Here is a 13,207-nt window from a genome sequence, read left to right on the forward strand (position 1 = left end):
GAACTGCCTGTGTCACTGCTGATCCCTTGAGTCAGGAGGTTGCCCTGCCTTTGACTTCCTCCTCCCAGGTCACCCCTCAGATGCCTACACAGCATGGCTCCTCCCACACCAGGTTGGCCACAAATGGGACCCCAGTCCTACATGCCTGATGTTTGAGGGTGAGGATTTGGGGTTTGGTGGAAGGCACTCTGGCCAATTGGAAGACCACCAACTGATGGGTGGCCTTGGCAAGATACTAAGCTTTGGGGGATTGCTCAGGTTTATCCTCTCAAAATGGTAAGAAGGAGACCATGCCCCCTTTACAAGCCCCAAGCAAAGGGTTTTGTCTTCAGATTTGGAAATGGTCATGGCTCCCTGGCCTCATGTCTGGTTTATGAGCTCTACTACGAGGTTTCCTGGGCCTGGACAAGAGCACTGGATTTAGCCTGTTGGAATGAAGACCAGCTGATGAATCGTGGGACACTCTCTGCAGGGTGTCCTGGGACTTGGGGGCAGCCGAGCTCTGTAACCCCAGAAGCAGGCCAGACTGGGGAGGGGAAACAGTGGCTACGGGCAGAGATCAGGGCTTTGTGTGATGAAGCACATCTCCCAGAGAGCTTTCTCCTGGGGTCATGTAGCGGCCTGGGAGAGATGGAGTGAGTTCCCTGTCATGGGAAGTATGCAAAGAGAGGCCAGACAAGTCCTGTCAAAGAGGCTTCAGGGAGCCTCCTTCTCTGAAGGGCTGGGGAGAGCTCTGGGTCAAATTCTCTTAAGGCCCCTCTGGCCCTGAGAGTCCAGAACTCAGAGCCCTGTCATAGACCCCTAGGCTCTGGGGCCCAGTTGGGTCTCCTCTCTCTGCCAGGTGGACTTAGGTGCTGGGGATGGTCAGAGCAGGAGCAAGGCAAGGGAGCTGCCTTTCATGGGAGGTAAGAGGTTCTCTGAGACTTCCCCCACACCCAGACCTTACCTGTGAGAGCTGTGGACAAAGCTGCCTACCTTTGGGACCTTAGGGTCTGTGTCTGAAATGGGCAGGATGACAATCCACAGTGAACACTCAGGCAGTGGTGGCGGTCTGCCCTTCCTGAGAGCTGGAGTCTAGGGGACCCAGGTAGGGGCAGAGGTGCTACTCCTGCAGTCATTACCTTCATTCCCCCTGACAAGTCTTCCGTGTCATCAACCAGACAAAGATTTTTTTTTTTTTAATCGAGCCAGCACCAAGGACAGAGCCCTGTGGCTCATTTTTACAGACTAGGCTCACTCCTTCAACATTTCCCAGTGCCACTCGGGAGCTGGAGCCTGTACTAGTCTTTGGGACCCCAAAGGCAAAGCAGACTTTGTCCTCAATTCCTAACCAAGTTAGAGAAGGGAGGGAGTCTGGCTGACGTTGACTCTCAGGCTGGTCTTTTCTGCCCTGACTCTTGGCCCCCAATTCTGTGTCCTATCTCAGGCCACTGTGTTCCTGAGTGGCAGGGTGGCATGGTAAGTTTACAGTGCACCTTGGGCAAGTTCCTAATCTCTCTGGCCTCAGTTTTCACATACAGAGGAATGTTGCCTCTCTTCCTGAGCACAGACTTTATCAACATTCAGTTCTGTGTCCTAGTCCCAGCTTGCCATGACTCACTGCGTCACCTTAGGCAAGCCACCAGCTTTCTCTAAGCCTGTTTCTTCGTCTGCAAATGGGGATAAGACACTCCACCACGCAGGGCTGTAGTAAAAGCAAATGAGATCTTGCAGCAAAAGCACTTAGCTTGGTGGCCAAGAAACTACACAGCTACCGTGAAGTAGCTCAGGAAAGTGAGGCTTGGGGAGGTGCAGTGAACTTCTCAGGGTCCCACAGCAGGTGCGTGATAAATCCAGGACTAGAAGCTGGATTTCCAGCTTTCCAGGCTCCTACCCAGGAGCTACTGAGATGACACAGTGGTTACTCTGGTTGCTGCTGGAAGAGGGGCTCCCCTCAGGGGAAATGAACTGGGGGGCCTCCCTCGCAGCCGCATCGGGATCAGGCCTGACCTGAGAGTCCCTCAGTCCCCATCAGCCCCTCTGCTGGTGGCCTCCAGGTACATGGCTAGTTCCAGCCTCCCCTGAAGGGATGTTAGGGTTCCAGGGATGACCCTGTGAACATGTGATGTGGAAGAGGAGAGGAGACATGGAGGGAGCAGGTGCAGGTCTATAGGCAGGACTCCTGATTTTAAATTACAGAATCCTTGGGCGCCTGGGTGGCTCAGTTGGTTGGGCGACTGCCTTCGGCTCGGGTCATGATCCTGGAGTCCCGGGATCGAGTCCCGCATCGGACTCCCTGCTCAGCGGGGAGCCTGCTTCTCCCTCTGACCCTCCCCCCTCTCATGTACTCTCTCTCATTCTCGCTCTCTCAAATGAATAAATAAATCTTTAAAAAAATAAAAAAATAAAATAAATTACAGAATCCTAGGTCAAATGGACTGCAGCAACAAGGGAATTTTTCAGCTCATGCCATCAGAAAGTCCAGTGGAAGATAAAGCTTTAGGCGTAAGTGGAACCAGGCACTCAGTGGTATTCTTGCAAACCTATATATTCTCATTTCTCAACTCTGCCATCCCTTGGCTTTATTTTGCACAGTTTCCTTCCTGGTGTTAGTATCAACAATGCATAGGACAGTAGCTGGTATATAGTTCACCTGGCTCTAGAAGCTCCAGGCTCACTTCCAACCAGCTTTGCAAACCCCGTGGAAAACCTGCCTCCTCCCCAGTGTTCCAGCAAAATCTCCAAAATGGACTCTGAGGCACCCCGCAAAGGTCACCCATCCACCCCTGAGCCAGTTACAGGGCCTGAGGAGCCACTGTTCTTTCATGGACAGGCCGAGGTCACAGGGCCACCACTCCCAGATTGTCAAGACTTGAGGAGGGGAAGGAGGGGATCCCCCCAAGGAAAAACAGGAGGCAGGTCATCATCGTGAGAGGCAGTCTGGGAATTGGGTGGAAGGAACTGCGGAGGAGAACAGCGACTGCCTGCGGGACAGGCCAGATAGCTGGACCTGGGCCCTCCCTTCCCCAGAGAACTGGAGCCTGGTTATCTGGGAGGATGGGTGGGTCCTGAAGTCACCAATAGAGGCTGTCAGCCAACTAGACTTCTTGCAGGTCAACAGCAGGTTCTTGCATGAAGGGGAATCCAAGCGGCGTACCTCTTCAGCGGGGGGACGGGGGGAGTAAAAAAATTCAAAAACGGGGTCCAGGCAAGAAACAGAGACCCTCTCATGAGGGACCACTGCTCCAGCGAAAAGGAAGGTGCTGGGATCTTCCAGAGCCCTGGGCAGGAAGTGCGGCAGCCCATGGGCATGGACTTGGAAAGCCGGCACCATGGACTCTCCTTCTGTCAGGGGCTGCCCCATCCCTGGGACATTCCGGGCCCCTGTTCTCTCCCCCACAATCCCCCAGCCCCGAGGCTGCCCTGGGCCTTCTCAGCCCTGTGCCCACCTGGGGCCACCATGGTCACTGACCTCTTCACTCACCTTCCTAAGAGAGAACCTCTTGCTAACTTTGCCAAGCCTCAGCTTCCTCATCTGTAAAGCAGAGGTGGAAACTGTGAAGAGTAAATGAGGTGGGGCATTTTGCACAGTGATGACGTGAGGTCAGTGCCCAATAAGAACATTTGCCCAGCTTTTGGTGGGGATTCCATGAGCTCGGCTGACGGGCCTGGTGCACAGCCGGGGTGCAGGAGATGCAGGCTCTCTCTGTGCTCAGCCTGTAGGGGCCAGAGAGAAATGGAAGGAAGCAGCCTCAGCTCCCAAATTCCCCAAAGCTACAGCTTCTCCTTCCTTGCACTCAAAATGGCTTTCAGTTCCAGCTTTAATTCCTGTTGAGTAGGAGGTAAGAAGGGGAAGTCGAAAAAGAGAAGAGAAATCAAGTTTTCTGCTCACCCCCCCCCCCCCGTGCCCGTCTCCTACCAGATTTGCCTGCTTTCGCAGCTGGCCTGATACCACGGAGGGGGGGAACCCCAAATTCCTCCAGGAGTGGTGGGTGTGGCCCCCTGCCCACTGTCCTCTCGGCGCCCAGGGGCACTGGCGTCCGGAACCTGGCCTTGGGCTGGCTTGAGGCGGGTTCCAGGGGCACTCCTGCCCCAGGCTGGCTGCTTCTGGGTCGGGACTGGGTTGGTGACTGTAACAGAGGGCATAATAACCCTAGAAGGCAGGCGCCATGACCTGTTTATCATGTGGAGACCCAGGTTCAGAGAGAGTAGGTGGCTTACCCCGGTCACTCAGTAAGTTGGTGATGGATCCCAGTCTGTCTGACTCGCCAGGGGAAGGAAGCTGAGTCTTGATCCCTGTCATCCTGTGCCCTTGATGCTAAGCTCACAAGCCAGAGGCCAAGCAAGGGGGTTTCCAGGCCGTATTTCCCAGCAGGCAGGCCGGCCAAGTTTAGGAGGCCTCTTCCCACATCCAGCCTGGTCTGGGCTGGTTCCTGGCTGGCTGGCAGACAGTGACTCAGGCTTCCAGCTCCTGCCTCTGGCCTCCTCATCCCTTCCAGATAGGAGGGCCTGGGAGCAGGGATGGGGAAGGAGCTATGGAGTCATCTAAAGGGGATCCTGAGGCCATAGGATCCAAGCAGCCCAAGGAGCTTCAACCCTTGCCAGTTTTTCCTTACGTCTATCCTGAATTGCATCTGCTGTGGGCACAAACCAATCCCACGTGTTGCCTGAACTGTAAAAAGGAAGCTGGCAGAGGTTGTCCCTTCTATGAAGTGAGGGACTTCTGTGTTTCTGCCACAGGTGTACCCAGAACGGAGATGGGTGGTGGATGCCTGGTGCTGGGGCAACACTCCCGGGGCCTCTACCTCAGATGGACAGGGCTCACCACTGGCCCTGTCCCCCTGCCAATGTCCCCAGTGGCTCCTGTGAGCCACATGGACCAGGTGAGGCTCTGAGAACAGGGCTTGAGCTGATATGGGAATAAATAGCAGAAAGGCTGGGGAGTGGGTCAAGAGGAACTAAGGCTGGGAGCCCAGGGCTGAGGTTGCTCAGTGCCAGCCCCAGAGGGGAGGCCTTGGCGATACGCAGACCTGCCGCACAGCCCCCACCCCGGGGCAGCCAGCAAAAGGCTTGAGACTGGCCATCCCAGGCAGTCTGCTGGCACCATCTCATGGCCAGAGGCCCTCAGTGCAGGAAAGACAATCCTCTGGGAATTTCCCGCCTTGAACTTCTAAGCATGGATTTCAGGGAAACCATGGATAAGGAATTTGTATTGAAATGTGCCCTGGCTGGGACACCTTGGGAAACTCGCTGACCTTTCCTGAGTCTTACTTTCTTCATCTGTAGAATGGAGAGAACACTCTCGCCCCCCACCCGCCCGGAACTGCAGAGAAAACCCCCGGCAGAGGGGAGGCTGTTAAGAAATGACACTGGGTGCAGGGGACCCAGAAATTAGCATGGACTGCCGTGGGCGGAGGGAGTCCAAAGTGGGGGCATTCAGGCTGGGCCTGGAATGGATTCATTCAGTTAACAAGAGTGTATTGCGTCCATACCATATGCCAGGACGCCTCCCCTACACGGTCTCATTTATGTCCTACAACCTCCTAGATGGCAGGTACCACTAGTCATTCTCATTTGAGAATGAGATGTGAGAACTACAGGAAGGATAAGCAGGAATTATTCGGAGAAAGTGGGGGGAAAGCATCCCAGGCAGAGGAAACAGCACACACAGTGGCCTGGGGCCCAGAAAGGCTGGTGGGGAAGGGCTGAAGCTGGACTCCGGAGCCCTGGCAGGCCTGGGAGCAGGGCCAGCCCCCTCAAGCCGTGTTCTGAAGGTTTTCAACGGGCCAACCCCCTCAGGCCTCCCACCAGGCCCCTTTTCACACGACACATCCCACGCTACGCTGTTCTTCATTTCTCACACAGGGGTCAGCTCCTTCCCCACCCGTGTGCTTCTTGCCTAAGATGCCCTCTTCTCTCTTCATTCACCCAAGCCCCCCTGGCCCTTTAAGGCCCAGCAACAGACATGTCTTCTCCAGGAGCCATTCCGGGTCACTTGTCCTAAGTGTACCCATAACCCCCAAGATCTGAGCTCTCTCATCTGGGCCCCACCCAGATAGCAAGAACTCAGACTCAAGCCCTGGCCTGAGGCTGACACCTCCAGGAAGCCCTCAGAGCTGCTACCATTCTTGGGACAGACACCGTGATAGGGGTGACCACTGGAGGTTGTCCTAGGAACCCAGCAACGGACTGGTTGCTGGGCTGACAGCCGGGTCTCCTTGCCCTCCGGGGCTCCAGCAGCACTAAAATCAGAACAGGAGGCCACATGTGCAACAGGCACAAGCAAGCCCTTAGCACAGACCTGAATAAACGGTAGGTACTCAATCCTTGCACAACTGACCAAGTGTTTCCCAGCAGTTAAAACCTGAATTTTCTCAGTTGGACCCAAAGTTTTGGCCCCAACTCAGTTCCCCAATCTCCTTGCCTGTAAAATGGGTTTGGGTGGGAGCTCAGTGCTTACACCTTCCAGGGTAAAAAGGGTCCTCCCTCACTCTGGCAGGTCATCCTCACAACATGCTGGTGGCCAGTATGACCACGTTCTACTAAGGAGGCTCAGAGAGGGGAAGGGGCTTGTGAGTAGGGGCCACACCGTGAGTCGGGGCCAAAGTAGAACAAGAACCTGGACCTCAAATGCCCAGGGCAGTGTTCTTTCCCTGTGCGACCCTGTCCCCCGCCTCCCTTACTTACCTTAGCTGCTCCCACTCAAAACCTACCTCCTCCAGGTCACCCCCCTCAAATGCTGCCTCTACTACTGGAGCTCGCCTCCTCGGGAAAAGGAGAAGCCACCTCACTTCCTCTGGCCATCCTAACAGCTGTGAGTCTTGGTTTGGGAGTGAGGAGGGGTGGGAAAAGGGCTTGGCACCGGCAGGGAGACTCTCACTCAGGTGAGTTTTCAGGGGCATCACCTCTATCCCCACAAGCCATACCCATCACTCCCAGTAGCTCCAGACCTGCCATGTGGAAGGAGACAGTGAGTGCTAAATGGAGGTATGTGGGAGGATCTGAGGGCAAAGAGTAGGTGTTCAGTAAATGGTTTTGGAGAAAAGGAAGAGAGGGAAGGTGGGAGGGAGAAGGTGACCAAGTAACTGAGTGCTTAAGTGGATTGCCAGGCGGAGGGATGGACATGTCAGTGAATGAGCTAGTGAACGAATGGAGAAAGGGATGGTTGGGGGAGTGAGTGACTGGAAGGTCGCTCTGGGTGTTACAGCTAAAGGGGGAGCCGAAAGCTCTTTAATCACCAACGTGCCCATTTGACAGATGAGAAGACTGAGAGAGGGCTGAGGAGAAAAGAAGCTGCTGGGTCTGTGGGAATGGCTTTTGACCAGCAGCCTCTGGTTCTCCCCCCCACCTCTCTACCCCCCTCATCACCATCTTTCCTCTGCTGGGGTGGGGAGGGTTCCAGGAAGGAGACATTTTCTCCGCCTCTTTGCTCCTCTAGGCCCCAGTTTCCGCCAGGCCTTGGTGTTGGGGATGGTAGGGAGGGGGTGGCCCCCGCAGGGGCTATTTCAGTCGGAGACAGCCCTGCCAGGAAACAGAGGAAGCCACCCGCCCCCTCGGAGGTGTTGCAGCCTGGGCTGCGGCAGGAGAGCGGAGAGCGGAGAGCGGAGAGCCTCGCGTCTGGCCCTCCCTTGCGCTAACGCCCTTGAGGCCACCAAGGCGCTTCGGGGACAGGAGGCTGCCTGTGAGTGTTGGTGCATCTTGGCACCGTGGGCCAGGATGAGGTGGGCATGGGTGCTGGACACAAGGAACTGTGGCTTTGGGCAGGACCGAAAGGAGGGCGCAGTGTTGGGGGATGGGGCAGATACAGGGACTCCACCCAGCTGGAGGACCAGAGAGGAAGAAGCAAGATTGGATCTGGAGCTGGATGGACACTTAGTGTTTTGACAGACAGACAGGGGATGAATGGCACTTCGTGTGGAGGGAACTGCAAAGATGGGGAGGCCGGAGAGGAAGTCTAGATCTCTGGCTTTGAATGGTCGTGTGGCAGCGTCGGTGTCTCAGGAACGGTGTGGCAGGACAGGAGGGGGCGGAGGGGCGCAACCTGGGGTGCCTTGGATGAGGCTGGAGGGCTCGGCAGGGAGCTTGAACGTCAGGAGCTGGAGCTTCTCCTCAAAGGGCCGAAGGATGCAGGGAAGGATGTCGTCAGAGCCACTTGCTAGAAAGCCCCCCACCATAGTCAGAGTGGCCGGAGCCCAGGAAGACATTGGGGCCTGAGCTGGCCCAGGGCTCAGGGCCCAAGAAAGAGTGACAGCCGCGAGAGCTCGAGGAGCCAGGGCCAGCCACGGAGGCAGGGACCAAGGGAGCCCTCCCTCAGGACCAGCCCCTGCCCCGCCTTGGGCCTCAGAAGGCAGAGTGTATTAGGGAGCCAGGGGGACAGCCAGGCCTGCCTTTCTCCTCGCGTAGCCTCTGCCTCCTTCCAAGAGGACTAGTCTTACCAGGGAGTGGAGAGCAGAAAATATCTGGAGCCTCCAATCACCTGAGGCAGACAGCTCTCTCTTGGGGTGGTATCTGAGGACAACGGGCCTCCCAAAAGAGTTCAGAAAAACAGCACTGTTCCTTCTACCCGCTTCTTCCTCCTCACCATGACCATCTGCCCTAGCAGGCTGCTCTCCTCTCAAGCCCGGCCTGTTCTACCTTCCTCCCCACCCGAGGACACCCCTCTCCACCCAGGGATTTCTTTTTCAACCCCCACACCCTCCCTGGGTCATGCTCCATCCTTCATCCTCCTCTGAAAAGTCTTTTCTATCCTGTGGCTCACACTGGTCTCCCTCTTCAGACTAGCATATGTATATGTATAATTTTTATATCTCTATCTACACCTGCATCTATATACTGTGCCTGCATGCATCCAGCAGGCAGTAAGTATGCATTTAAATGCCTGGCAGGTGAAAACAGCAGAATGGGGGTGCCTGGGTGGCTCAGTTGTTAGGTGTCTGCCTTCGGCTCAGGTCATGATCCTAGGGTCCTGGGATGGAGCCCTGCGTCGGGCTCCCCGCTCAGCGGGAAGCCTGCTTCTCCCTCTCCCACTCCCCCTGCTTTTGTTCCCTCTCTCGCTGTGTCTCTCTCTGTCAAAAAGTGAATAAAATCTCAAAAAAAAAAAAAAAGAAAGAAAAGAAAAGAAAACAAGAGAATGAATGCATACATAAAAGAAAGGTCCAGACAAATAAATGAAGAGATGAGTAAATGAACTTTCTCTGCCTGTACTAATCTTGGCTTCCTGGCTACAATGAGGGCCTGCCCAAAGCTTCTGCCTCTGACTTCCCTCCATGCTTAACTGACTAGCTGAGCACCCAGCACTCCTAGCACATGGGCTGAAGCCCCACAAAGGGTTTTTCATAATTAAAGGTAATATGGCATGTGGGATACAGACTAGAGATCCAAACCTCATTTTGCAGGTGCCCAGAATCTGGGAAAAATATTTTCACCAGAATCAAATTTAAAGTTGGAAGAAATTAATTTGGGTAGTTATGTTTTGCTCTAACATAACTTTGAAAAATCTCATACTTTGACTTAGCAGGGTATATTCACATTAAGAACAGCTAACACTTGCCCTGTGCCAGGCACTGATCTTCATAACAACCCTATGAAGCAGGTACGATGTGATCCCATTTTATAGATGGGGAAACCAAGGCACAGAAGTCTAATAATGAGCCTAAGGCCCCACAGTTCACATGTAGCAGAGCTGGGATTTGAACCTGTGCATCTGAACCAGAGCCCATATACTTGGCCTCAACCGTCTATCCTGTTCTGTGTGCATTTGAAGGACTTCATGTTTTTTTCTTCACTTCAGTTTTTCCCATCTATTAACAGGGAGGGGGGTGATCTGACTCACTATCTCAAAGGCTTGGTCTTACAGGTCCATTGGATTTAAGTTGTGAATTCTCTCTGGACACCAGTAAATGTGGACATGCTGGTTGGGAAGTAGGTATCAAGAAGTCAGACTTAACTTCACCAGGGAACCCCCTAAGACATTTGTGCTGCTGACTCCCCCAAAACCTGAGGGAAGAGTGGAGGGATGAAATGTAGGATACAACAGCATAACATGGCATTTATTAAGCACCTACTGTATACCAGGCTTATGACACGTTTTACCGATAAGAACACAGACCCAGAAAAGGCAAGTGACATGCCTTGGGTTGAACAACACAGAAGCAGGGGTGCCAGGATTCGAATGAGGCTTGCCTCACTCTGAAGTTGGGCTTTAACCTCTACATTCCATGTCCATGGGCTACACTAAGTTGCATCCTCTCAGTCAGGTGGTTGGGTTCTGGTTCTGGCTCTGTTTCTAACTCACTGAGTAAAACTGAGCCACCACAGACTCTCGCTGTGCTGTATTTTCCTCTCTATAAAAAGCAAGCAATATGGGCGTCTGGGTGGCTCAGTTGGTTAAGCGACTGCCTTCAGCTCAGGCCATGATCCTGGAGTCCCGGGATCGAGTCCCACATCGGGCTCCCTGCTCAGCAGGGAGTCTGCTTCTCCCTTTGACCCTCCCCCTCTCATGCTCTCTCTCTGTCTCATTCTTTCTCTCTCAAATAAATAAATAAAATCTTTAAACAAAACAAAACAAAAGCAAGCAGTAGGGGCACCTGGCTACCTCAGTCGGTGGAGTGCATGACTCTTGGTCTTGGGGGGAGGGGGGGACTGTGAGTTCGGACCCCACCTGGGGTGTAGAGATTACTTAAAATAAAATCTTAAAAAAAAAAAAAAAAGCCGTAGATTTGGCTGGTCCTCAGCCATTTGCCTTCCGGAACGCTGTTCTCACTCTAGCCACCAGGGGGTGCTGTGGCCCAGCAGCTAGGCCAGACAGGCATTCGTAGCCTCAAGTCAAGCAGAAGGATGCTTAGGGAACTCCTGAATCACTTTCTCCCCCCATTTTACAGATAAGAAGATTGCAGCCAAAAGAAGGACCATGGTTTTGGAAGGTGGAGTCCAGCCTGAGGAGGTGGGCGCTGTCCTTTGTCAGCTCACAATGTGTGGACGTTCTGTTCATGTTGATTAATTAAGAATTACCAGGGCCTTCTCTGCCCTGGACCCCAGACCGGGCTCTCAGACAAAGAGGGGCATCAGACCTGGCACTTCTCATCAGGAGGTTCCGACCAGTATAGGAGAGAAAGACAGGCAGGCTCACCATGACCATAATCTCCAAACTCCAAAAAGCCCAGGGGAAGCCCTGCATAGCTTGACTTAGTACCTCTAATCTCATGTCATCCTAAGAGATGGGTATATCATTCCCCCATTTTGCAGATAGGAAAATTGAGATGCAGATAAAGTATATCACTGGCCCAAGGTCACATAGCTAGCAGGTAGCACAGGTAGGATTCAAACTAAAGTCTGTCTGGGGTACCTGGCTGGCTTAGAAGGGTGTGTGACTCTTGATCTCGCGGTCATGAGTTTGAGCCCTATGTTGGGTGTAGAGATTACTTAAATAAATAAAACTTAAAAAAAAAAAAGGTTTAAAACAAAAAAAACTAAAGTCTGTCAATCTCTATTTCCAGAGGAGACATTTGACTAGGGTTTTTGAAGGATGAGTAGAGGATCACCAGGAAGGTTGATGGGAAATGAATATTATAAAGTGAACTGGATTTTTCCCAAGCTTGAGCTTTACTGTATTCCAGGTTTCCTTAAAGTGAGGGCTGTGTGGGGTGGTGAGTATCAAAGATGGTTCAGGTGGCGATCAGGGCCCAGAGAGGGACAGGGGCCTACTGGATGGTCAGTGAGTGTGGTTACTGACAGGTTGTGTGTTGCTTCCCCAGCCTCTCTGGATGTAGGAAGCATAATCGGGCAGCCATGGAGTGGGACAATGGTACACGCCAGGCCCTGGGCTCCCCGCCCACTACCTGCGTCTACCGAGAGAACTTCAAGAGACTGCTCCTGCCACCTGTGTACTCAGTGGTGCTGGTGGCTGGCCTGCCACTGAATGCCTGCGTCATTGCCCAGATTTGCACGTCCCGCCGGGCCCTGACCCGCACAGCTGTGTACACCCTGAACCTGGCCCTGGCTGACCTGCTCTATGCCTGCTCCCTGCCCCTGCTCATCTACAACTATGCCCAAGGCGACCACTGGCCCTTTGGCGACCTCGCCTGCCGCCTGGTGCGCTTCCTCTTTTACGCCAACCTACACGGCAGCATCCTCTTCCTCACCTGCATCAGTTTCCAGCGCTACCTGGGCATCTGCTACCCTCTGGCCCCCTGGCACAAGCGTGGGGGCCGCCGCACCGCCTGGCTGGTGTGCGGGGCCGTGTGGCTGGCCGTGACGACCCAGTGCCTGCCCACAGCCCTCTTTGCTGCCACAGGCATCCAGCGTAACCGCACCGTCTGCTACGATCTGAGCCCACCCGCCCTGGCCACCCGCTATCTGCCCTATGGCATGGCCCTCACCGTCATCGGCTTTCTGCTGCCCTTTATCGCCCTGCTGGCCTGCTACTGCCGCCTGGCCCATCGTCTCTGTCGCCAGGATGGCCCCGTAGGGCCGGTGGCCCGGGAACGGCGTGGCAAGGCGGCCCGCATGGCTCTGGTGGTGGCAGCCGCCTTTGCCATCAGCTTCCTGCCCTTCCATGTCACCAAGACAGCCTACCTGGCAGTGCGCTCCACAGCCGGTGTCCCCTGCCCTGTGCTGGAGGCCTTTGCGGCTGCCTACAAGGGCACGCGGCCCTTTGCCAGTGCCAACAGCGTGCTGGATCCCATTCTCTTCTACTTCACTCAGAAGAAGTTCCGCCAGCGGCCCCAGGAGCTGCTACAGAAGCTCACGGCCAAGTGGCAGCGACAGGGTCACTGAGTCCACTGGGGCAGGACACCTGGGGCCAGGTCACGGGAAACCCCTCCAACCCCAAACCATGCAGAGAGTTAGAGCTTAGCTCAGCTGGGCATGGAATGAGGTCCCCCACAGACTCCAGAATCTCACCAATGACTATTTATTGAGCCCTTGCTCTGGACCCGGCCCTGTGGACACAGAGAGACAGGCTTGGACCTGGCCCTCCAGAAGGTGCCAGTCAGCCCTGGAGTCAGGGAAGCCATGTGAAGCTGCTCACAAAAATATAGTATGGCATGTACTGTAACTGAGGAGTGTGCTGTATGCTTTGGAGTCACCAATCCAGGGACTGGGGGAAGATGGGAGGAAGAAGTGAGAGCTTCTGGAAAGGAGCATTTGAGCTGGATTTTGAGTGGATGAATACGAGCTCTCTGGAGGTGTGCGATGTTCCATTCATTCAGCAAACCTTTACCTACACCTT

The 13,207-nt window shown here is 54.4% G+C and overlaps 1 protein-coding gene across 1 annotated transcript in view; it reads left to right on the forward strand.

The window, feature by feature from the left end:
• P2RY6 (pyrimidinergic receptor P2Y6) overlaps positions 1 to 12,753 on the forward strand; it is a 35,054-nt gene extending 22,301 nt beyond the window's left edge. The window contains exons 2-3 of the mRNA XM_034995141.1: positions 10,860 to 10,921; positions 11,733 to 12,753. Of these exons, the coding sequence (XP_034851032.1) occupies positions 11,767 to 12,753 (987 nt within the window). The 5' untranslated portion in view covers positions 10,860 to 10,921; positions 11,733 to 11,766. The remainder of the gene's footprint in view (positions 1 to 10,859; positions 10,922 to 11,732) is intronic.
• The last annotated feature ends 454 nt before the right edge of the window (positions 12,754 to 13,207 follow it).

This window comes from Mirounga leonina, unplaced genomic scaffold (genome assembly GCF_011800145.1).
Source record: "Mirounga leonina isolate KUSES-001 unplaced genomic scaffold, KU_Mleo_1.0 Mir_92, whole genome shotgun sequence".
NCBI classification, from domain to species: Eukaryota; Metazoa; Chordata; class Mammalia; order Carnivora; family Phocidae; genus Mirounga; species Mirounga leonina.